This window comes from Centruroides vittatus, unplaced genomic scaffold (assembly GCF_030686945.1).
Source record: "Centruroides vittatus isolate TY-2023 unplaced genomic scaffold, ASM3068694v2 contig_10, whole genome shotgun sequence".
NCBI lineage: Eukaryota > Metazoa > Arthropoda > Arachnida > Scorpiones > Buthidae > Centruroides > Centruroides vittatus.
The window spans coordinates 3,033,187-3,058,905 of record NW_027120658.1 but is presented as its reverse complement, the minus strand read 5'-3'; the positions used below and the strand labels follow the sequence as shown (position 1 = coordinate 3,058,905).

Sequence of the window (25,719 nt, the reverse complement as noted above, 5' to 3'; positions counted from 1 at the left end):
AAGCTGTACAATTTAAATATTTTCTGAGTAAAAAATTAGGTATTTTAATTTATTAAATTGAAATTTATTTACTTTCTCGTTGCTTTATTTTCAGTTCTATTCCGTATTTAAATATTTAAACGGCTGTATTTTTAATTACCCTAAAGTCCATTTTGCTAAATCATTTTTACAAGTACATGTTACCTTTTCTATTTATTGCACAATTGTTAGCAGACTTTACACTCATTTCCATTATTCTTTGAAGTTACGAAACTTTAAACCGCTGCAAACTTTTAAAGTGTTTTTTACAGTCCTTTCATGGAAATTTAATGTATTTTATGTTTCCATTATATATTTTCAGAGCTTTTAAAGATAAATTTCTTGCTCTTATAAACATGCCTTGATATAAACTTTCATAATACTATAAAATACTTTAAATAAATCGTAAACAAGTGCATAAGAGAAAACGCGTCGTATGATTTGTTGACGTTCTTTTATATTTATTTATTTTATTTTTTGTTGTAGCTACGAAAATATCTTTGACAAAAATAATTCAGTGGTACGAAGAGTTACGTCTAAAAATAGATTTTAATACTACGCTACTTTAAATAATATAAAGTAAATATATAGGCTCTATATATACTGTATTTTTTATTAGCTTATGAATGAATTATGGCTTTAAAATTTAATTATATATTCGTAAATTTCAACTTTTTTCACGTTTCCAAATTTAAAATTGAAGGTTTAATTTCTAATTTTCATCCTTTTTTTTTAAATGGTGCATCTTTAAATCGTGGTTTTTAATTATAATTTAATCTCCCCCTCAAAAAAATCCTTTTTGAAAATCGGAGTGCGCCTTAAATTCGAGGGTTATTATTAATTATAATCCATATTTTTTTCCTGAAAATTGTTTTAGAAGGGTGAATCTTTAAATCCCATATTTTGATCCTTCCCCCCCTGGAAATTCCTTATTAAAGATCAGTTTGTACGTCTTATATCGAGGTTTTCTTCCAATTCTCATCCATAATTCTCTGAATATTCATAAAAATTGACTTAATTGTTTAATTTAAATATTCTTTTATGGTATTAGTATTACTATAATTATTTCCTGTTAGGAAATTATTTTTCGTTGCACCGGTGTTTTCGTAATTTCCTTTCAAGAATTAATAAATTTCGCATACATTTTATTACATTATACAATATTTTAATTAGAATTTATCTGCAAATCGTTATTATTTAATTAAGAAATCTCACGAAATTTATAAGTCAAATTTTTATTTTTATTAAATACATTTTAAATTTTATACGTTAAAAAAATAATAATAATAATAAAAAGATGAACGATCGTTACTTACCATAAAATTAATAAAAGGTGTAATTTCAATATTTTTACTAAAAATTTAATGTAGTTTCATAAAACTAATGAAATGAAAGCAATTTCGACATCTTAATTAACTAAAATCTTTATTCTTGTGAGTCCACCAAGCGTGAAGATTTCAATTATTACATTATCAAACCATCACTCAATAAATTGATCTGCACTGATGCTTAGAAATAAGATTTTCTTGTAGTATATTCTTACACAGGATTAGATAATAATTACACTTTTATCTAAACTGAAATAGTTTACGCGTCGACAAGGCTTCCATACAAAAATTATAGAATTACTACAATTTGTATTGGAAAGTACGTGGCTGCGCTGTTTTTATTGTAGAAATTCCTGATTTTTGGCACTGTAAAGAGGTGTAAGAGGGGGGATATGACAATTAGAATGAAATCTGAGGTTTTACCCCTGAAAATTCCTTATTAAAAGTCAATTTGTACGTCTTAAATCGAGGTTTTCTTCTAATTATCATCCAGAATTTTCTTCTTCCCGAAAATTTTTTCGAATTTTTAGATTTATTCCACTTCAAAAGTGCATGTATATATTTATTAAGAAATTAAAATCGAACCTCTGATAAAACCATCTCTAAACGGCGACCAGTTTTGGGAATATTTCTTTTTGAAATGTATACAAAAGTAACCTTTGAACAAAGGTAAGTTTTATGTTCCCGTTAGTGATCGTTGTTCACAGGTTTGTAAATTCATAAAATTTATATAATGCAGGCTATTATTTTGCATTTAAGACGTAGTTTTTGCACGTTTTCCAAGGATTACATCTTAAATTCGGGAAATGCCTTGTCACTCTTATAATGAAATTTTTTAGTTTTCCTGCTTATTTTGTATTTTCTGTCAATTACATCATGCTTTAAATACATTAAATTAATTTATTAAACGTTTTTAGCGTTTAATAAATTAATTTAAACTGAGAAAAACGTTAATAAAATATACTTATTTTTTAATTACCACCTGAATGTCTTCCTGAAAATCGCTTCTTGAAAATGGGGCATGCGTTAAATTCGGAGTTGTAAATATGTTAATATAGAATATATCAAAAAAGCTGAAAACGTTGTTGCTGGACTTTCGCAGCATTCTTTATTTTTCATTCCTAATAATTACTACCATTACCTTTAAGTCTTCATATTGGTTCGTGAGATATTAAGGGAGTGGAGACATATCTCTCGAATCTGTAGTCCAATTTTCCTGAAAATTTCTAGGAAAATTTTCCCCTAATATACAAACCAACCTGCAAAATTTCAGAAAATTTCGACGAAAGGAACGAGAGTTATTAAGCTTCAAAATGGATGAAAAAATCGTGCTTTTCTCACACACACGTGCACTATACGTACAGAAGTACGTATAGTGCAGAAGTACGTATAGTGCACGTAACAACCATACGTACAGAAGAAACCCCAACTTTATTGCATTTCTCGACGATTCAAGATCTCTCTAATTCAAAAATGTAAAAATTTTGGGGGAGGGGGGTCATTTTTTTCACCGATTACCATACTTTCCCTCTATTATATAGCATACAACAGAGGGAAAGTAATAACGAGACTAATTGATAATCTTTGTATTATTTTCCACTAGTTCTTAATCCAGGAAGAAACTAGAAGTAGAAATCATCATTATTATTATTCTTATTTAGAGAAGCAATGAAATTATAAATAACACAGGATCTTCTTTTATAGAGAGGATAACTTATTAATTTAGGTTAAGAGGGTTCTCCCGGGGCACGACGTGTCCTTATTAGTGAGTAGAATTAAAACGAATTCTATATAATTTAAGCTTGCGGTTTCAATAATATATTATTAAAATTTTATATATATAGGCTATATATATATTGATTATTATGAAATGAATTAAATTTGATAGAAACGTTTTATTACATTTTATGCATGTAGGGCTTCAGTTGTGTAAACATATAAATCTTGATCAAGGTAGCTTTACCATTAATTCCACCGGATTGGAAATTTTAAGGTAGAATAATTACGAATACGTCGAACAATAAATGGTTTAAATTGCATCTTTGAATATTTTACGGCGATATTCAAATGACAATTGATGTAGATTAGTCAGTTCTGTGATTAAAAAAAAAATTATTCTAAGGTGAGGAGCAGACATTTAACACGAGAATCCCGCTTATAAAGTCGGGAAGTGGCGTAAGCTCTGCGAGACACATCATGATTAATGGATGAGTCTCATTCGATCGTTCGCATTCAGTATTTCAGTCAGCTTCTATTCTGTTCTGTACTCGACTAAGAGACTGTAACAACGAGAAAAAATTAAAAAAAAAAAAATGTAATCGTTTTTATTAACTGCATACAAATTATGGTACACACTTATATCCCCCTCTGAAAAAAAAAAAAAATTATTTTCTGGCTCGTTTTCTGCAAATAACCTGGCTGTTTGTCTGTAAAATTCGATAGTTAATTGTAATTATATTCATCCAGTTTTAGATTTTTATGTATATATATTAATTATAATCTAAATTAAATTCCGTGATTATATTGTATTATGCTGGTGTACAAGCAAACGGGGCGAATATTAGTCTCCTGTTGTTTGATGCGAGGTCATCGTCCTTTCTAATTCAGGTTATTGGTTGTTTAAGAGTAGAATTCCCCGATTTAGGGAATGGACTCGTACGTATTCGGCTTTAGAAATAATAATTTGATATTTAAAATTTATATTATCGAATATTTTTAATAAGGTGGATTGATTTTCTGGTGGTAATTTATGCAAGTTTCTGTTGAAGTTTACGTAGAGACGTACTTGAAGGATGTACACCGCTTTAAGTATATTTTTATACTTCCTGTTTAGTGCAATAGGTATTAGTAGTTTAATATTTAAGGAGATAATTAGACTTTAGGGTCTAAATGCCGATTTAATTGGTAAAAATAAGGTTACGTAATAAGACTGATATTAACCTATTTATTCATTGTTTCTCTCAGTTAAATAATATTTTATGATAAAATTTAACCTTGTATACGTGAATGATTCAACAAGTTCGTTGTAAAATGACGTAACGAGTGAGTCTTGTTAAGGAAAAAACTAGGTGAGATGACGTCATTTATTGCTTCACCTGACGTGTTTCGCGATTGTTAAATACGTCCAGAAGGTGCTTCGATTTTAATGTTCGAGGAATAAGAAATACATTTTAATGCATTATAAAATATGAATAAGCTATTTCGAAATTTCAATAAAATATACCTGTGTCTGTTTGTTAATTTGACCTTTCGAAACACGTGCTACACTCGACTACGATGACGAAACTCGATATTCTTCCAGAAATTAGAATGTCATCTTGTAAGATAAATATAATTTAGCGCATGAAATTAGATAAAGTAGAGAATATTTTCTGTTATTCGCATGACAATTAATTAATGGGCTTTCAGAAAAGTGTGTCTATGTTTTTTACATAATTACTTTAGCGTGTATATCTATGTATAAGGTGTTTGTACGTAGTGTGTTTTAGAATTTCACCGTAAACATTTACCGCTGTTATTTTTTGATGACGTTATCTATGATGTCAACCGCATCCATGTATTTTATTATTAGAAACTTCTAATAATAGCGCATAATACTAATAAGGATGAGATTTGAAATTTTATGAGGATATTGTGCTCATTATAATCTTTCACTCCCCAACACTTTAATCCTGGTTTTACAAATTCTTACGGACTTGTTTTTTGGTATTATTAACAAATGGAAACAGATGAAATTTCACTAATGAAGATGTCTTTGTGTTTTCTTCATCCATAAAAAGTGCTGTTGAGTAGCAACACGCGTTTTCTTTAGTTAGCTCTTTGTGTGTTCGTGACACAGGCCCAGATCGGTGTGCATGGTCTTCAGACTTATTTTCAAAATCTTAAATACTACAAAGGGTAACTTAGAAACCATTATCGTTAACTTCTCGAAAGCACCTTTCTGCGTTTTGGATCTATCTATCTTGTGTATCATCGACTTTCTGTCCAAAAGACGATCGATTATTACAGTGTCGAGACTATCTGTGACATGGGACACGTTTGTATGTCGCCGAAGTGTCGTCGCATTGTTATCCTATCTCTTTCGCTTGAATAGCATTCAACCGATTGGTTTGTCCTGTTCTCAATCTGTCGTTGAAATAAAATTACAAAGGTCTGATGGCTTAAATAATATATCATGTGTTTTATGTTATTCTCCTGATAAGAATATTAAAAAGAAAATAAAAAAAGGAAGAAAATCACGTCCATGTTTCACTAAAGAAAAATCTCGTATCTCGTTAGCACTTTTATTTTCGTCTGTATACGAATGAGATTATTCTATAGGAAAACCTGTGTAAACTGGAATCGCACGGTACCGAATATTTTTCTGGTTTTTGGCAGGTTTCCGTTCTGCACAGGTTATTTTTAACGTAGAAAAATCGATCCGTTTAGGCAGGTTTCCTTTTTATTCGGGGTTCCGCATTGGACAGGTTTTACTGTAGATGCAAACTTTTAATTCTTTAAAATTGATTCTGTTCATTAAGGAATGTTAGAATTACTTTTATGAATGGATAACTGTTTTCCTGTTATGACTTTTGCTATATGATATCAGAAGGAAGTAGTGAAGGTTATTTCTTTCTTTCTTTTTTTAAATTCAGGGTCACTTTAAAATGATTGCACTGCTATATAATTTATACAAGTTAAGCATGCAGGTAATTTCCTGAAAAATTTAACGAAAATAGAAGTTTAACATTTTTTTCCTATAACCTAAATATAACATTAATCATGTAACCTGTATATTATTCTAGAAATGAGAGATTTGAATCTCATTAAATCCTGTGTTAAAATAGATAAATATATTTTAATTATATATTACGTTTATTAAAAAGTAATGAATATTTGCATGATTTTTAAGTGAAAAGGACTTAAAATTGTAATGTTGCGTATCGATTAATGCAGATTATCGGCCGAATTATCCGTTAATTTTTATTTGTAATGAATATTAATTAAGATAGCATTAAAATACTTAAATTTTTGTACAGCTTACGTCGCGGGCCAGGTGCTAATGCTCAAGACCAGTCTGGTTATACGTCATTACATCACGCAGCGCTCAACGGGCATAAGTGAGTATTTTAAACAGTAGTTTGTCATCAATTATTTTTAATATTTATTAAATTTTCTCTTCTAATATATTTGCATTTAAAGAGGGAAATTGCAACGAATTACATGAATGTTGCATGGCCGAGCTTTAAGTCTTGAAAAGGAGGGGGCACACACACGTTCGAGTCATTCATCATTAAATTTATTTCTGTATATTCTATGGAGTTCATTTTATGGCCTATTCTAAACAATTTATCCCAAATGGATACAATAAACTTCACTTATCGTACATCAAGAGTCATTCGACCGAATGTACGACAGATACTCTACTACATTTTAAATCACTAAAACTACGACATGTGGAATGTTAAGTGCATCCCTGTTTCTCCATTCTGCAATGGCCATGTCATATTCAAAACTTGACGTTTTCGTTGCAATGAAAAGTGGCTCCTGAAGGAATCTTTCATGTCATGACTATATTGTCAAACAGTAGAGACATCGTATAAGGCGCTCCCACAATCGGAGAACACGAGGATTAATGAACATTTTACAATTTTTTTAATGATCCCTCATCACTAATATCGTAAATCATAAATCGCGTAAACGGTAAATTTTAAGCAGAATTACAATAATAATAATAATAATCCAGAAAGAATTTATAAATGTAATTATTATTCTGATACGTATAACGCATTTAACACGATCGAATTTCCTACATGTTTATCCTCTCTTAATTATAATTCTGTTTTCATAGTGTATTTAAATGCTTAAAACGTTATAATTCCCTTATTTTTTCAGAGAAATTGTGTCGTTATTATTACAATATGAGGCATCTACCAACGTCGTTGATCACAAAGGTTCTACACCCCTACACTTAGCTGCTTGGACAGGAAATACTGAAATTGTGAAGGTTTTACTGGAGCAGGGACCATCCGTGCCCAATGTTAATTTAGCTGTAAGTAATTTTCTATTATTTATTTATTTATTTTAATATATTATTTGACTGCACGAATGGTAAAAGTATTCGAAATAAATATCAAAATCAGTAAACGGAAATTGTAAATTTAGATCGCTGTTCTGAGCGGATAACCGATAAACGTGTTAAAGTCATAGTTCAAATAGGTTTTCATCGATTAATTTCCTACGATATTTTCCATAGAAATCAATGAAATTTTCATTTGTTATTCGTCCCTATATTAATCTGTCCTAAAAATATTTGTACAGTGAGATTCTGCATTAGTAATTTCACTAGTAATTAACCTACTATGGAGATCAATCGATAAATTTAACATTAACTATGAAGTAAAGGAAAAAATAAACGATTAATTCACTATTTTAAAATGTTTTTTAAGAATTAATGTAATTAATGTGAAATACATTTTTCCCCCTCTTAACTGTGTTTCCCATTAGCAGCACAGTGGTGTACTGTGGGTTAACGTGGGTGCAGAATTTTAACCATTTACAATAAAAGTATAACACAATACGTGTTTGTATTTGTATATATTTGTTTTTCAGATATTTTTGTTTGTAAGTAGAAAAATTTATTATACCTTTTTTTTTTTTTTTTTTGTATGAGTTGGACAAGGAACGAAAATATTGATGCATCTCAGAAGGAAAGGGTAATTTGTGAATTTTGTGCACCTCTACTCTAACAAATTCTGTGTCTTGAATTAATCTGTAAATAGTATTTTTTCTGAATGTATCTGAAAGATAGGAACCTGAAGACCATCTTCAGGTTCCTATCTTTCTGTTCTTAGTAAAATTTTTGCTGATAATAAGGTGTTTGGTCCTTACTTACAGAATCAGTAGATTAGTAATTTTTTCTGTACGGCATTAAATATATATAACTTTCTAATTTCTAACTATATAGATTTTTTTTAATTTTTGCTATTCAAGTTCATTCATATAATGATTTTAGAGTAATGAAATTTAAGTTAACAGAAACATATCTTGTTGTAATCATTTGATAAATAATGTTATTTGACTATGAACAGATTTTTTTTTTTAAATTAAAGAGTAACTCATTATGATTTCAATAATGATTAAATATTTTTTAAATCTGAAATTATAATATAATTTTCTCATTTTGTTTTATAAAAAAAGCTCCATAACCTTCACTATAAAAATCTATCTAACAAACTACGATTTTCTTTAATGAAATGAAACTTGAAATTTAATTTTATCAAATTAAATAAGAGAATTATTTTTCTTAGAATTATAAATATTTAATTTGTTTTATATCTTATTGTTTTGAAATTATTGAGATTTATTTGATTAAAGTGGAATATTAATAATCTAAATTTGAAATTTTAGTTAATGAGAACCGTTTTGTATTCAGAGAAGTGTGAAATAATGTGAGAAAACCATTTATTATCAATTATTAAAAAAAATGATTCTTGCTTTTATAATTAGATTGTTCAATGAACATTTATTTTATAGAATTAATTTATATGAATTGTGTTATATAATTGAAATTATTTATTTGCTTTAATAAGCTCTGCATAAATTTTTGAATTAATATGAAATAATTAACAAAACTAAAACTCACAATAATTTTATTAAGTGTGTCCACAATTCATTTTTTAATATTGTTTATATTTTATTAATCCTATGGAAAATTTGTGATCATATTTACTAGTAATAGGTAATTACTCTTAATCACATTTTGGCTTTTAAAACATTTGAATTTAGTCCATTGATTTTATTTTCTGTTTTCTTTGTTGTATAGATGGCGGGGGAATTAGAAATTGTTTTCATTTCCTTCAATTACTAAATTGAAGAAAATGAAGAAATAACCGTTTCTGCAATTAAAAAAGAGTTGCAGAAAAGAGTTTTATTGTAATATGAGTGATTTTTTTTATCACAACAAACAGAAAAAACTTTATCTCTATGTAAGAGAAACTATTGAGCCTTATATCCACTGATAATTAGTAGTTTTGCATATTTGTAATCGTAAATTATAAAAGAAAAACTGTATAAAGTTTACAGTAGTTTTACAGTATGCTTTTACTTGAAAGAAAGTACATAACCTAATCCCGGAAAAATAATAGTATTGTAAACTAAAGATATCATTTTTACTATCCGAGCTGTTATATATAGCAGAGGGAAAGAGTGGCGAACTGTCAATAAATGGCCCTTCCAGAAGATTTTTACATTTTTGGGTCAGGACATCTTGAAACGTCGAGAAATGCAAAAAAATTCGGGGTTTATTTTTTGTATGTATGAATGTTAGTGTATGGTGGCACGATTTTGTTCATCCTGTTTGAAGCTTAATAACTCCTGTTCTTTTTGTCGAAAATTTTCGAAATTATGCAGGGAGATTTGTTTATTAGGGATTGGTGCTATTAATTTTTGGTGATTAAAGGTCCAGGGATGGAGAGATAAAGGGAATCGTGTGTATCTCCAGTAAGGTCGGACTTAATGACGATTTTACTCGTTATTAGCATTTACAATTTTTTATAAAACTCATCCCTTCCATAAAAATTGAGCTTTTTGCGATTTTATAATACTGTAGTTATAATATTAAAAAATTTTAAAATATGATAACAGATGGCGCCACAAAATGTTGCCCGAAAAGTTAGACAACTCGTTGCTGAATTTTTATGATAAGAAGTTGAAGATATCCCTAGCAAAATTACAGATTTCAGAAATGTATGGATAAAGATTTCTTTTATTTTCGGTGTTTTATGAATGCTGTACTATATATTGAGAATTTGTATATGAATATACAGAACAATTAAAAGAATATTATACTTTTTAGTGTATATAATTATTGCTTTCAATATATATTATCAAAGAATGAAGACTAAACAATTTTTAAGTGTTATTTTATTTCCTTGTCAGTCCTCTAGTGCATTATTTAAAGAAAGGTTTTAAAGGAGGGAAAAAATACATAACTCTGATGTAAATATATTAAATTATGATCATTATTTGATATCTTTTGTTGAGGATTAAAATATTTTATTAATTGTAGTAGGTTCCACTTATTTTTCAAACGTTTTTGACTGATTCAATTAGAATTTTATCGTCGTACAGGATTAGATTATTAACTAATGACATCCTGACATAAATTTAATTGAACAATTTAAAGCTGACATAAAACTAAACATTATTATGCAATCGTTATGTTCAATAGTTCTCTATTTATAAAAACATGTTTACGAGTTTATTCTGTAAAGACCAAATTTACATTAATCTGCATTTAGTGCGTGACGTTTGGATTTTTTTAAAGTCTAGAACATGTCGAAAGAATTATTTTTAATGCCGTATTCTTGCTGAAACATAATAAAATTAACGAATTAATCAGCGAATGGACTGTTCTTGATACACAATTTGTATTATTAAATTGAAAGAATATCTTGTGTGAAGAAAAAGATTTACTGAGATATTGCTGAAGAGAGATTTAACATGAATTATTAGATATAACTATAATTTAATTAAATAAAAATAACGCATATAAATGGAAGGTTATTAAGATAAACTTAGAAAATATGCTTTATTTTATTAATATAAAATATCCTTTAAACTTATACCTGTTAGAAAGAAAATTAATAATGTAAATGGCCATTTATTAAAATGAGAATTTTTAAATTATGAATTACGGGATTTTTATACTGTTTATTTTAAAATTTAAATATTCTGCTCTCTCATCTTCGAATAATTTATGCTTACGGATCATTGTAATCAGATAGAAGTGAAGAAAAGTTATAAATATTAGATACTATGAAAATTTTACTTGGTATTTTTTGCATGAAAATATGTTTAGATTTTAAAAATAGCCATAGTTACTTTCTTAATATTTAATTTCTTGTAAAATAATAAAGATAAGAGAAGGCAAAAATTTTTGTCATAGTAAATCTCCTGCTTTAACAGTCTCTTGCTTTAAAAATCCACTTTTATGGTGATTATATCCCATAACATGCTTATATCTTACTTTACTCCTACCGTCTTATACTCCATATTTTATGTTAACATTATAAAAAAAAATGTCAAATTATATGTTGGTCTCTTTATAGTAATAACTATAAATTCTCGAAGGCAATTAAGTAATAGAAGTGAAAGTCTACTGTACTGTACATTACTGTTTAGGTTATTGCTGTCAGATTATCAATAGGCTGTATAAATTCATATATTTGCAATCAAGTCTATTGCAATCGAAAATTTCAAAATCATTGGATTGTTGTTACAGAAATGACTTTTAAAAAAAATATGCTGATTTTCAGATAAATATTTAGCGTTTTTTATTATTGTTTTTAATGTTTCGTTGTGTTTGATAAGTTCTTAAAATAATCCAAGTGTTTCCTTATTAATGTGCATTTTTGTTAAAATATTTAAAACCTGTAATAATTTAAGAGCAGTATAAACAGTTTTAATGAAAAATGAGCAAAATAATAGTTTTTTAGTAATGTTTTTCAAATATTAATTTCTCTTGACGGCGGTTTAGGCGCTCTGGGGCCCGGAATCGAATCCGAGCGAGTCAACGAACCAAAAAATATTTAAAAATTAATCTCTCGGTTAATTATTCGCTGAAATACCTTCATTTTATTTCATACTTTATATATACCTCGTTGATAAGGTTTTTCTATCGGCTTACGTATGAAGATCCACAAGGAAATCGAACTAGATCCGAGAGATGTAGTTTGAATCTCTTTTGGATTCTCATAATTTATTATGAATAGTTCGGATGGTGACATTCGTTTCCTTATTCCACTGTTATGTTGACCTGCCGTATTGAGGATTAATTTCGTAACAAGTAAAATTGAGGTCAGCGTGTACAGTCCACACGCACCGATGGCCCATAAAAATAAAAAATCCAATCCAATTTAGAAGTTCAATACCGGTAAGACTGACTGGCAACTTAATGTATAGAACTTAACTTTATAACTTAAGTTGCCAGTCATAATACTTGCAACTTAATGTATTTGAACAATTGCAATAAGATATTTACAGCAAGTACTGTACTTCCGGGCACTTACCGTTATGTGTTTTCCGTATTCAACCAATCAAAGATCGAATATGCGTCACGTCTAACGGTTATGAGGTATTACCAGTACTTTATCATTTCATTATATTACGAATGATGTAGGATTCTGTTAAGCTCTTATGTATTTATATTAATGTAAACATTTAAGTGTAGCGAAGTATTCGATCCGTGCAATTCGGAGTCATAATATGTATTATGTAAAATCGAAAATCAAACTTATATTACTTACTAAAAATTGGTTATTTATATAATTGATATGCGAAATTTTTGTTAAAAATTTAATATAGAGATTAGATGAAATTCCTGTTAAATTTTAAACATAATCTTCCGTGTTGCGGGTTTATTTTAACAAATAGAAATGTTTGATGATTCCCGTTAGCAGATCGTTTTCGTGTTGCGTTGCAACAAGGGAACAAGGGGGGAAGGACTTTCTATGGGGAAATGACCCCTATTTTGATGTTAGAAACGTGAAAAAAATCCGGAAAACTGCACGTGGCATCCCGTTGTGAGGCGCTAACCTGTGTTCAAATTTCAGTGGTTATATCCACTCGGCTACTGGTGGGCTGTTAGAAATGTAAACTAAAAAGTAAAATATGACTTTATTGAATATTTGCGAGAAAAATATAAAATATAAACTCATTTATCAATAATGTGATTTACATAGGTTCTAGCAGTAAAATATAATTATATCCATCGCTCTGCTAATTTCCATTTGAAAGTTAAACAGTAACTGGAAAAAGAAAATTCTGGATTAAGAATTCATTCCTGTCCCATGTGATGATAAAAATACATTTATTTAATAACAGAAACTGAAAAGGTTTAAAATTATTTTCGAATATGTTGAATAAATTCTTGAAGCAAAACACCATGTTAAAATTTCCCTTTCTGTAATACAGGAATATTTAGTTTAATTTTCAATTCCTGGAATATTAATAATTTTAATGAATGTTATATTTTATTGCTGCTATTAGGCTATATTCATTATTCTCATTTGTTCTAAGCAACAAAGGAAATCGTTTCGGGTTATATTTAAATTAATTTTCTCTGTTAAATTCTATATTTAAATCACTTAAGTTTATTCGTGGAATTTAAAATATTTTCTCCATATTTATTTCATTCTGATACTATATTAATATATATATAAATTTAAATTACTTATTTAAAATTAATATATAAGTATATAATCTTTTTTATATTCTGCAAAATTGAATTTATTTTATATGATTTGAAGAAGTATATATATAGTAAAACCCGTGTAAACCGGAATTGCGCGGTACCGAATATTTTTTCCGGTTTGGCAGGTTTCCGTTTTGAAGAGGTTTTTCTTTTAATATAAGAAAATCGCTCCGTTCCGAAGAATTTTTTCTGTTTAGGCAGATTTCCGTTTGGACAGGTTTTACTGTATAAACTAATAATATATAATACACATTTTGTATGTTATATATTAGCAAATGTATGTGCCATATAAAAAATAATCAATACAAAGATGTGATATAAAAAAATTTACTAGGATATCTTATTGAATTAAAGGTTATTTTTTCTTTCTCCCTAGATATGAATAGTTTCAAAATATATTCATGGAAGGAGAAGTCAGATAAAATCTTTAATTTAATTATAATTAATACTTTATCTCTCGACAAATTTTTCTATCACTGTTTATAACCGCTATCTTTTTTTTTTTTATAAGAAAGAATACAGAAAATTTTTCACTTGGCTGCCATTTTATTGCTATCTTGTTGCAATAAAACGGCAACAGAGTGAAAAAAGTTTCGCTGAGATATTACTGGTTTTCGCACTATCTCCTCATTCATATAATAGCAGAGAAAATTTATTAAAAATATTACTAACCAGTTATATCAAATTTGAACTTTATATTATCACGACATTAAATTTAAAGTCAATATGCGTGCATATTCTCGTTATAATTCTAAAAAAGACGATTGGATAAGAAAATTAGTAAGGATATTTAATATATCTTTACAATAGTTATATAGTAAAACCTGTCCAAAACAGAAACTTGCCTAAACAAAAAATTCATAGGGAGGCGGCGATTAAAATGAAACCTGTTCAAAACGAAGACCTGCCGTTTTGAACAGGAATCGGTACCGTACGAGTCCACTTTACACAGGTTTCACTGTGTATAATATAATTAGATCATACATATACTTGTGATTAAATAGTCGCTGTAATTATAAACATCCCTCGAGTATAGTGATGATGTGTCTGTCGATCAATAGGGGTTAGAATCAGACATATAATATATTTTTCCTATTAAGATTCGAACAAAAAAAAATCTAAAATTTTACGAAATTCATCCAGTTAATACAGGCTGCATTTTGAATAATACTAACGCTGAGCATTGAAATAACTTATAAGATTATAATATTTGTCTCTTACTACTCAGTGAGACTTGTATATATAATAATTATAATTTAATGACTATAATGATTATTTAGACTTATTTTATGTAATTCCGGTACAAAAAAATTGAATATTAGTAATGGTGCCATTTAGTGTAAATTTAATTTAAATCGTATACAGTATTATTATTGTAATATTGTGTAAATTAAAACTAATTGAATGTTTCAGCTACTAAGTTTATTTGCTTTTTATAATATTAACTTTTGGAAAAATGACAATCATTTCTTTAATATCTTCATTTCTATCTTGTAGCTTTTAACATTTTCTTTTTATTATTAATTATGTGAAGTTCTAAGATGGACTTATGTCGCAACTGAGTGAAAGGAGACTTTACAATGAACAAAAGCAATAAAAATAAATCAGTTTGTAAATTACTAAATTACTTTTTATAAATATTTAATTATTATTTTTTTGTGGTTTATAGAATCACGATCAAGAAACTCCACTGCATTCAGCCGCCCAATACGGACACACTGAAGTTGTAGCACTTCTGTTAAAGGTAAGATAAGTTAATTTTATTACATGTAAGATCTATTGAATTTTTATGGTCTTATAATTAAAACGAAGCTTTAACGTTTTTCTACAAAGCTCGAAATTATACAATACATTACAATGAGACGGGTAGTGTGTAAGTTAAATTATTTCCTTTTGTGAGAATTTGTTTTGTTTCCAGCACAACAGTAATCCAAGTGTCCGGAATATAAAAGAAGAGTCTCCATTAGATTTAGCTGCTCAGTATGGTCGGCTGGAAACCGTGGAGTTGTTGGTAAATCGTCATCCGCATCTAATACAAGACAGAGTGAAAAAACATTCGCCACTTCATCTGGCATCCAGGAATGGCCATAAACAAGTTGTTAAAGTGCTTTTAGATGCCGGATTTGAAGTTAATTATTTGGTATATATCATTGTTATTTATTTAAATAATTTGTCTTTTAATATCTATACTTGAATGTTGTTTTTTTTCGTAACTTTCTCTGTTGTAAATAAATATTTTTATTAATTTTTCAGACTAATAGTGGTACTTCGTTACACGAGGCAGCTCTTTATGGGAAAGTAGAAGTTGTAAAACTCCTTCTTGACGCAGGTATTCTGTTTAAGATTTTAAATTTAAAAAACAAATTTTAAACTTAATGAGTAGGAATATAAATTATATTTTATTAATTTTTTTATATTAATTTTGAACATATGTTTTCTGGTATAACATTTATATGCTACAGTATATATTCATATACTATAAAATGTAATGTAACATAAATTAAAATACAATCAGAAAACAGAATAGAATTTTTTTTCATATCATTTCTAGTAATTCATTAAGTAAAATTATTCTTAAATAGTATATTACTTTATATTATTTCAGTATTACAAAATTAAAAAGTGTAATAAAAAATTAATATAAATTAAAATATTTTCATTAATTAATCAATTTAATATAACTGTTCACACGATTACTATTTTGTCATTCTCTGTTATTCATGGTAGCAAATATTATTTCATTCTCTGTATCAAATTATCAATATATATATAAATAAAATTTATTTAATACAGTAAAAACAATATCTAAATTCTAACGTTAACTATATTATATATATAACTCAGGAAACATTAAACTTCAGATATTGTTTGCACACATATTTATCATTTTATCACAATATCTAAATAAAATTACTTTCTGCAAGGTTTTATTTGGACTCCGATGCTGAAAATTTTATTGATATCATAGTTGTATCATACAAGGTGAGGAGTCTTATTGCATAAAAGTGTTTAGGGAATAAATTACACTTTAGATATTTTAAAATATATCAATCATTTTGATATAGATTCGATGAATCAGAAAATTATTGCTTTATATACAAAAATTATTCAGTGTAATCGAAGAATATATAACATAAATATGATAAAATGATTCCTCACTGATGCAGAGCGAGCACAGATTAAACGTCATAATGTAAAAAAAAAAGCGATTTTTACAATGTTTTTATATCAAATTAACAGAAAGTGATTAAGAAACAAGATCGTAAGATTATATTAAGTTTAAATGAGTGAGATTTTATCCAAATTATATTTTCTGAATAATAACAAAAATCATTCTTTTGTAAGTAATGTTTTTAATTAATTGAAACTATATTGTTTGATGTATATGTGTGTATGTGTACATTTATACGATTTTCATATTAAAATAGTAAATAACGATATTAATAATAATAACGATTTTCATATTATAATAGTAATAACGATTTAGAAATAGAAATAACGATTTTCATATTATAATAGTAAATAGCGATATAAATAATAATTTCAAATATAGTAGAAAGGGGTGTAATAGTTAAAAAATTAAGTTATATTATTTGAATTTTATTGTTGTAAGTAGATTTGATGATATACTAGATTAATTTAGATGGGATTAATTGTATTCACAAATGCTAATGTAATATTCGTCTTGGGTCATCAAAAGCTTGGTATGGGCGTTTTTTTTTTTTTTTTTTTTTTTTTTTGAACATATGAAATACGTAGAATGTCACTTTATTAATAAATAACACTCTTAAAGATTTTATTTATTGGAGTGTAAAAATCACTACAGACCACTAAGTTTGCTCTAGGACGGGGAAAAATCCTCACCTCCCATCTATCTCCCTGTGTTCGTCTATTGATTAACTGTATTGCTTTGTATCACTAGTATAGATGATAACCTGTATCTTAAAAACGACAAAACTAATTTAATTTGTACTAAATTATATTAAAACAATTTAAAGTGATTTTTAAATATTTCTACTTAAAAGTGGAGGGAGAGAGAGAGAGATTATTTTTACCTACTCTATACAGAAAAATATCAAACAAATGAAGTTCCATGAACGACTTCATTTATCAAAAAATACGTCAGTCATTTATTGAACTTCATAACTCACATATACTCACTCTGGTACTGATATTTTGCTTATATATTTTGTCTGAACCCTAACAAAAAACAAGAAAATGCTTTATAATTTTCTTCAGCTAGCTTATGAGTCAAAGTATCTGATAAACTGCCAGAGATTGAAAGGTGAAACAAAGTAAAATAAGTAAGTCATCCTCTTTCGAATACAATAACAATTGTTTTTCTCTTACAAAGTCACGCTAACATATTATAATGCATTGAAACAGTTTAAGTCAATGTCCTAAAAGGTATTTAAAGCTAAGCAAGTCGTATATATAAGTATACCATTTTTTTCTAGTATATAATCTTGTGTTTAACAGACAAGATTCTGCGAAATCTCCCGATTAAATTATTTATTATTCTAAAATTGTTATTAGAATTAGAGTAAAAACATTAAATATAAATTTTACGAAAAGAGAAAATTAAGCTAGAGGTATATCGGAAAATGTATGCGTTCGTAGAAAATAATAATACTTCCGATAATAATTTTCTATAATCGGTAGAAGTATTATTTTCTAGTAACGCGTAATGTTACAGAATTATCTTATTTTAACTGATATTTGCATAAGATATTTTGATGTAATAAAATATCAATAAACGTAAATTACTTTTTGACGTTAGAGTAATGCAACAGTTGCAAATAATTCTTGTATTAGAATATCATTTACAGGTGAAATCTATATTTAAAAAATATTATTTCTGTTTACTATGTTCAGAACTGAAAATGAAATTGTAGGTGTTCATAGCAATCTGTAAAAGTAAGAATTGAGCAAATCACAACCCAATTTGGAGTGCATATTGTCCTTGTATGCTGTTTCTATTTTCGAAAAAGTTCCTTCGAAATTCAGCCACTAGGGTAAAATTTGGCGCTGACGAATCTATACCTGTAATTGAAATAAAATTATTGCACCTTGCTTCTTAACTTTCGAAATTCGTTGGAAAACGTACGTAATGTGCACATTAAGGAACAGCAGCGCTAACTTTCGCCCTAGTGGTTGAATTTCGAAGTTAGATTTTTTTTCAAAAGATCGAATCCGTATACTCAGGACGGTATGCATATCAAATTTGGTTGAGATTTTTCCAACAATCTCTTCTACAGAGAGTTCTGGATATTTATTCATCACCTTGTTTATTATTTTATTTATATACAATTTTCGTTGAAAAATATTCAAGGAAAAATTGTAATATACTAAGGAAAGTAAGAAAATTTGTTTAAAAAATTTATATGATTTAAAATTTCTCAAATTAATGTATAAGCTATAGACTATAACTTATTTATTTATTTATTTTTCAAAGTTTTATGAAATTTTGAGTTTTGTTTATTTGTTGAATTATATAGTAATCTGTAAATATCAGTTACTGCTTAGAGAAATCCCAAGCACTAAGCAAAAAACAGTCAATAATTTTGTTATATTTATCACTGAAATCTCATGGAGAAACTATGTTTACATTGTTCACCATACACGTAAAATTTTATTTATTTATAGGTGGATTTACAAATCGATTTACAGGTTCATGTAATATCCGGGCTCTAGTAGTTATCTAGTTTGCCTAGGCGTAAGTGTGAAATTACAGGGCTTATGCCCTGTAATTACATAATCTATTTTTTGGCATTTTAATTTTATTTTTCCAAAAATAATTTTTTCTTTGAATTTATTTTTGAAAGCATGCAAATAGAATTGCAGAATAAACATGCGAAGATCAAAACATTCCAACATGTAATCTTATTACGTGTGTTTACACGTTGCTAAGCATATAAGATAAATATAATCTGTTTTATTACTACCTGCAGTATATATTTCCAATGTTTATAAAGTTGGAAAAAATTTACATAGCCATAGAAATTTGAGATATAAGTGAAGTATTATACCTGTTCGTTATACAGTAAGCCATTTCCTGATTAAAATATATTAAAATTAAATCGTTTTTTTCTGCTTTTAATTTCTTAATTTAAAGTTTAAAAATTGGCATATAAAATATATAATGAAGTAGTTTAGTATTTCATTTATTAAGTTACAAATCTACACTTATTTAATTGACATTTTTGTTTTTATTTATATTCAGACGACTGAGTATTGAATGTAGGATGTTCAGTATTCACTCATTTGGACAGGAGATTCAATATTAAATTTTATTGTTTACTTTCTCGTTCTAGATACAATATAGGTTTCATATAATATATATTTTTCGTTTATTTTGATTGAATACATTTTAAAATTTACGGTCAATAAACACTAATTCATAGTTCTGTAGTCTGTGATTAATAAATATTTTTTGTTAATAAAATTTTTCAGGTGTTTTTAAAGCTATTTTTCTGTTATATTATATTATAAAAGGAAACTTGTATATAGAAAATTTTAACGTAAGCAGTTTCATAAAAAATTAATTTTGTAATTTCTTTAGGAAACTGTTTTGAATATTTATCATATTATATCTGATATAGGAGAAACATTTGTACGCCTAATTGATATGAATGAATATAAAGGATAAAAAAAGTGTCACATTGGTCGGCCCCGTCCCTCATCACCCGGCCGATCCATTGTGGGCTTCATAAAAATAAAAGTCTCAGTGCCTACAAGGCAAAGAGTATTAAAAAACAAATTATATATATAGTTAACAGTAGAATCTAATTTTATGCTTTATAAATGTAGAGACTCTAGAGAATAATTTATACCTGTAGTAATTCTGTAAGATTTTTATTTTTGATTTAATATCTTGGTATCAGGCGTTAATTCTTTGCTATAAATTTTATGATTTGAAAGCATTTGCATGTTCTGCATTTTTTAACCATTATATACAAAGTGTAGTCATTCTTATTCAGATGTTTACACAGAATAACAATTTCAAGCAAAGAGTTGTGCAACTTCAGCAAAAAAGATGGCTGATTATATGTATATGTAGGCCTACGTACCTGTACTTAGTATTATGATGATTTATTATGTATAACTTTCACTCATTGAAAAAAAAATCTTAGGCTATACACCGAGAGGCAGTGGAAATAAATGAAATTTTATTAATGCGAACATATTGGTGATGTAATGAGTGATTACAATATCATAGCAAAAAAAAAAAAAAAAAAAAAAAAAAACAATGTTCTGTCGAACAACAATTTAAAGGAACTTTTAGTACTTTGTAGAATTTTCTCTTGTCTGGATACATGCGACGTTATAGTCGGGAATGGAGGTATACAGAGTGTCTGTATTCTGCAATAGATTTGACCTCGGATGTTGCAGCTGCCACTCTTGTAAATGGCCAAAGCTGGTGTCCCATCTGTTCCCACAAATGCTCGATGAGAGAGAAATCTGGAGACAGGCAGGCCAATGAAGTATGGCAACGTGACGGAGACATTCCTGGGAAACCCTGGCTGTTTGCAGTCCTGTTGTAAAAGGCAACGCACGAGGGCACAGGATTTTCTGAACCTACCACTGTGCCATTAATGCCCTCGTATTACTATTGGAGGTGACCGACTATTATTTAAAATGGGTCTACTAACCAGCACGTCAGGAGTGGAAGCAGTGTGCCGCTCAACTGTAAACGCAGGATTGAAGTGCTCGCCGTGGTCCTGTACGTCTAACATGTGATTGTCGTCCGTCTCCAAACAGAACCGTAATTCGTCGCTGAAGACAATACGCTGCCAGTTTTTGCAGTTCACGCTTCTGTTATGGCACCACTAATGGCCACTAACTGCATGTACGACGCCTAGGGGTCGCCGTACATGCAAATTTTCCTTTGCTAGTCACCTACTAATGGTAGGGGATGGATAAAGATACTATTTAAACTATTCTAGCTTGTCTCATGATCAGACGATCATCTCCTCTGGTGGTCTGTCTGGAATGTCCAAAGCTTGGCCACAATGTTTGTATGTTCTCACGTATTCACTACCCCAACATCTCTTCACAGTCAGGTCAAAACGGCTCAGATGATGGACATTTCGGTGAAGCGCTCATTCTGCTCTCAATTTTTATCAGTTGTGCTTTGACTGCGTCATAAAGGCGTGCCTGGCGTTTGAACACACGCAAACAACAGATATACTGAAACAGATAACTTTTATTTTGCTATTTTATTTAAAAAGTATTATTGTGGCAGTGGCGAAACACCAGAGGACGTTTTTATCATTTTTGCATATTTGTTGTGGCGGCAGTAGCCTAAAAAGGAAGGTCGTCTCCGTAATTTTTGTAAATTTCGATGGACTACTCATGGTCTGCAACGACGGAAAGGAAAAGGCAACGACAAAGGATTTATCTTTTGTGAATGCTCTGTATTTTTCATTTATTAAACTGAAAATTCGATTTGTAGGATACTGGGAGTAGAAAATTTAAGACACCAGTTGCATTACCTGACATCTGTAATCAGACAATTCTATCTTGGTGCCTAACTTTTTTGTCAATGAGTTTATATGGTATTAAATTAACGATATAAAAATCTATGTATTCAATATACAGTCAAACCCCGTTAAAACAAAGTCGAAGGGACAAAATTTTGCACTTCATATTAACGAAATTCATATTAACCAAACTGTTAACATTGAAATGCCTATCCTACTTCGTCCACTGGACTACAAATCTACTTCGTATAATAACAGGGTTTGACTGTAATGTATTGTTATTACAATAGCTTTTCAGTAATTAATAATACATTATTTTAGTAGAATTTCCTGGACAGTTAAATGTTTAAATTGTATCACAATTTTAAAACATATTTTCGCTTCATTTTCATTTATAAAGTATGAATAAAAAATCAGCCTGATTTAAAATTCATAAGGTCATTCGTAACGTTTTAAATAATATAAATTATAATGGTCATTATATAATAAATTTAAGTTTAAAAATATTTTAAAATAATTGCATTTTTATCGCTTTATTCTTAAAATGATACTTATTGCATAGTAATAACTCCTAATAAAATATTAAATGAGATATTATTTATATGTATTAATAATTACTTACCTCCTAGAATTTTCGTATATATCCAGTATATATATATATGGATATACATACGAAATAATAACATTAAGGTTTTATTAAAACCCAAAAATTGCAATTATTTTATAAATATTGAAGTGTTTACAATACTATACAGTGAGAACTCGATTATCCGTTATTCTTGCAACTTGTCAGAGTTCTAAATTCAGTTTTGGAAGTATTTATTGTATTTTTTTTTCTTTTTCACTATATCATAATGAAGTACTGTACAGTACATAGGCTACTATACTGAATTTTACTATAAACCTCTATTTCTGTACTCCATGCCAATTAAGATACAGTTTGTTGATTATACAGTACTGTACTTGCAGGATTTGTATTAATTGTGGGTAATAAATTAATATTTCTGTATTGTTAGGGGAAACTCTATTATCCGTCAGGAGTCGGATAATACAGTTTCTAGTGTACATTTGAAAAAAAATGTTGCTTAATGAAGAATTTTCCATTCATCTAACCGTGAATCATCTGATCAATAAGCGTATCTTTTACCTTAATAAATTTCGTTTCGTTTGGTAGCACAAACATGAAAATCAGCCTACTTAACGTTCGTTAGTAATGTTGATATAAATCTGAGACCTATTACTTTTCGTGACATTTTATCGCGTGATAGTTTTAATTTTGAAGTTAACTTTATAAGTTGACGCTTATAATAGAGAAGGGGAACGTTGACCTTGGTTTAACAATGATTACGAATTCCTAGTATTGCGATAAAGTTTTAACTACCGTCTGCCAATTTATTTATTTAATTTATTTTTTGTAAATATAATATCATTAAATTATAGTTTTATTTTACATTTTAGGTATCGATACAAGCCTACAGGACGGACTTAAAAGAACTGTTTATGATTTATTAAAAGATTTAAACACTAATATTGCTAGGCAAACATATAAAATTATAAAAGGTTAGTTCGATCATGTCTGTAAATAATATAAACATTTTAAATTGAATTTATATTATATATATTATAATAATGTAAAGGTTATCTACATTTTTCAATTTTTTTCTTATTTCCTTTTTTAGGACATGTTACTCCTGAAGATGAAGGTACTGAAGTATCAAGCAACTTGTCATCTCCTCATGGGTTTCTTCCCAGTCCCTACGGTAGTAGTGGATCTTATGGTACTTCTCCCCCTAGGATGATTAGGTCTCCTTTATCTGAAATAAATCACATTGATGGCCCTATTCATCAGTATAAATTATCTATGTCCAATAAAAGATCATCCGCGTAAGTAAATATTTACGACAACATATTTATTTCTTAGGTAAACTTATGTCGGAAAACATAAATAAAAAAATAAAAAAGAACGGTCTTAACCGTCCTTACAATGTTGTAACATTATATATTGATAAGTTAAATTTTTCATATAAACTGAAACATTTCATTTTTTTTCTCTCTCTCCTCCCTTATAAATTCTTACTACATGTAAGCCAACATATTTTTTCTCGTAAATAGGGGAAGTGGTAATGATGCTCATCAGACAAGCCCTGTCCTCTTATCGAAATCTCTTGATAGCACTTTAGACAAAGCATCTACTGGTAGCTGCACCCCTTCAGGCTCGATGAACTCTCCTATCCAAGCGCCACATGCTTTCCGTGACGTAACAGTGACATCATCGGATACCGTTACTTCACTTTCTCCATCGACCATGACTAGTAGTGAGTTTTCTGATATATTTCGTTTGCGATGATAAAATTGTTTATTGTTTGAAGTGTAGCGTTGCAGTCAATTTTATTTTTTCTACTGGAAAGAAGGACCAACAATTGCTACTTACAATGTGCATTTTATATGATGAGATCCAGCTGTGGGGAACACTTAGGAAACTGTCAACTTGAAATATATATAAAAATATTTCATAAGTTTTGTTGATAAAAATCTATTAGATAAATACTGTTCAGTTTTTCAATTTAGGTGTTATTTTTTTCCTTTTTGTAAAATGATTTTCTTAAGTTGTTTATTATAAAAATATTAAATACAAATAACATAATTATTACGTAGAAATTTTGAAAAACTGTAGAATGTAAATTTATTTTTTGTTTCTTTTTCAATTTTTTCATTATTTTTCGAGATAATTTCAACGAAAAAAACATTAAAAATGAGCTTTATTAGTGTTTTTTGAAATGATATTAAGTGTAAATTAAGAAAATAAAAATTAAATTAAATGAATTAATTTAATTTTTATTTTACTATTTGGAGTAATTGATAATTAGTAAGATTATATATAGCTTTAATTATCAAGATCTGTCAGTAGAAATAAAAAAAAAATTATAAAATTATGTCCTTCCTATAATCTAAAAACAACTTCAATGAAATATGATACAATATAATTTTTTATACATTTTCCACTTACTAAAAAAAGTGCAGAATTACAGTTTAAACACCTTTATATTTGATGAAAATAGTATAAAATAACAGTTTTAAGTTATATATTTTATATTTTGCTTTAAAAAAAAAAGTTTAAATAAAAACAGTTTAAGCCTCTGCCAACACAAATACTTTATTTATCGAACGTTTTCTGCCGTTTAGGCAGCCATCTTCAAGATCGAACATTAACTGATTGGAATATGAAATATAGAACACAATTTTAAAATTAAAGTTTAAAAACTTACGAGATTTTAGAACAGATAAACAAAATAAAAATAAAGATATACAATAAATGAGTGAAATAATAAACTTAAATTGCGTCAGTAGCTCGAAAAAAGTTTACTAGAATAGGCCTAGTTTTAAAACACTGTTTACATTCATAACAGTAAAAACGAAATTGTGAAATTTTTAAAATTCTTTACTGATGAGTCCTTACTAAATGTGTAAATATTTTAATCTATATTTTAAAAGTCAAATATGTATATATTTGTTAGGCAAAGGGCTCTATCATTCAACATAGACACACCAAATTTGGCATTTGAACATTCTTTGACATACTAGAAAATATACTGTGGGGTTCTCATCCTCTTAACTTATGTGCATTTGTTATGTAAAGGATGCTATACCATTCAAC

The 25,719-nt window shown here is 28.2% G+C and overlaps 1 protein-coding gene across 4 annotated transcripts in view; it reads left to right on the top strand.

Annotated features, from left to right (window-relative positions):
- LOC136974107 (ankyrin repeat and SAM domain-containing protein 1A) overlaps window positions 1-25,719 on the top strand; it is a 55,962-nt gene that overhangs the window by 6,346 nt on the left and 23,897 nt on the right. For all 4 annotated transcript variants that reach the window (XM_067269147.1, XM_067269076.1, XM_067268938.1 and 1 more), the window contains exons 2-9: window positions 6,365-6,445; window positions 7,221-7,377; window positions 15,251-15,325; window positions 15,500-15,721; window positions 15,835-15,910; window positions 23,523-23,624; window positions 23,744-23,948; window positions 24,177-24,379. In XM_067269147.1, the coding sequence (XP_067125248.1) occupies window positions 6,365-6,445; window positions 7,221-7,377; window positions 15,251-15,325; window positions 15,500-15,721; window positions 15,835-15,910; window positions 23,523-23,624; window positions 23,744-23,948; window positions 24,177-24,379 (1,121 nt within the window). The remainder of the gene's footprint in view (window positions 1-6,364; window positions 6,446-7,220; window positions 7,378-15,250; window positions 15,326-15,499; window positions 15,722-15,834; window positions 15,911-23,522; window positions 23,625-23,743; window positions 23,949-24,176; window positions 24,380-25,719) is intronic.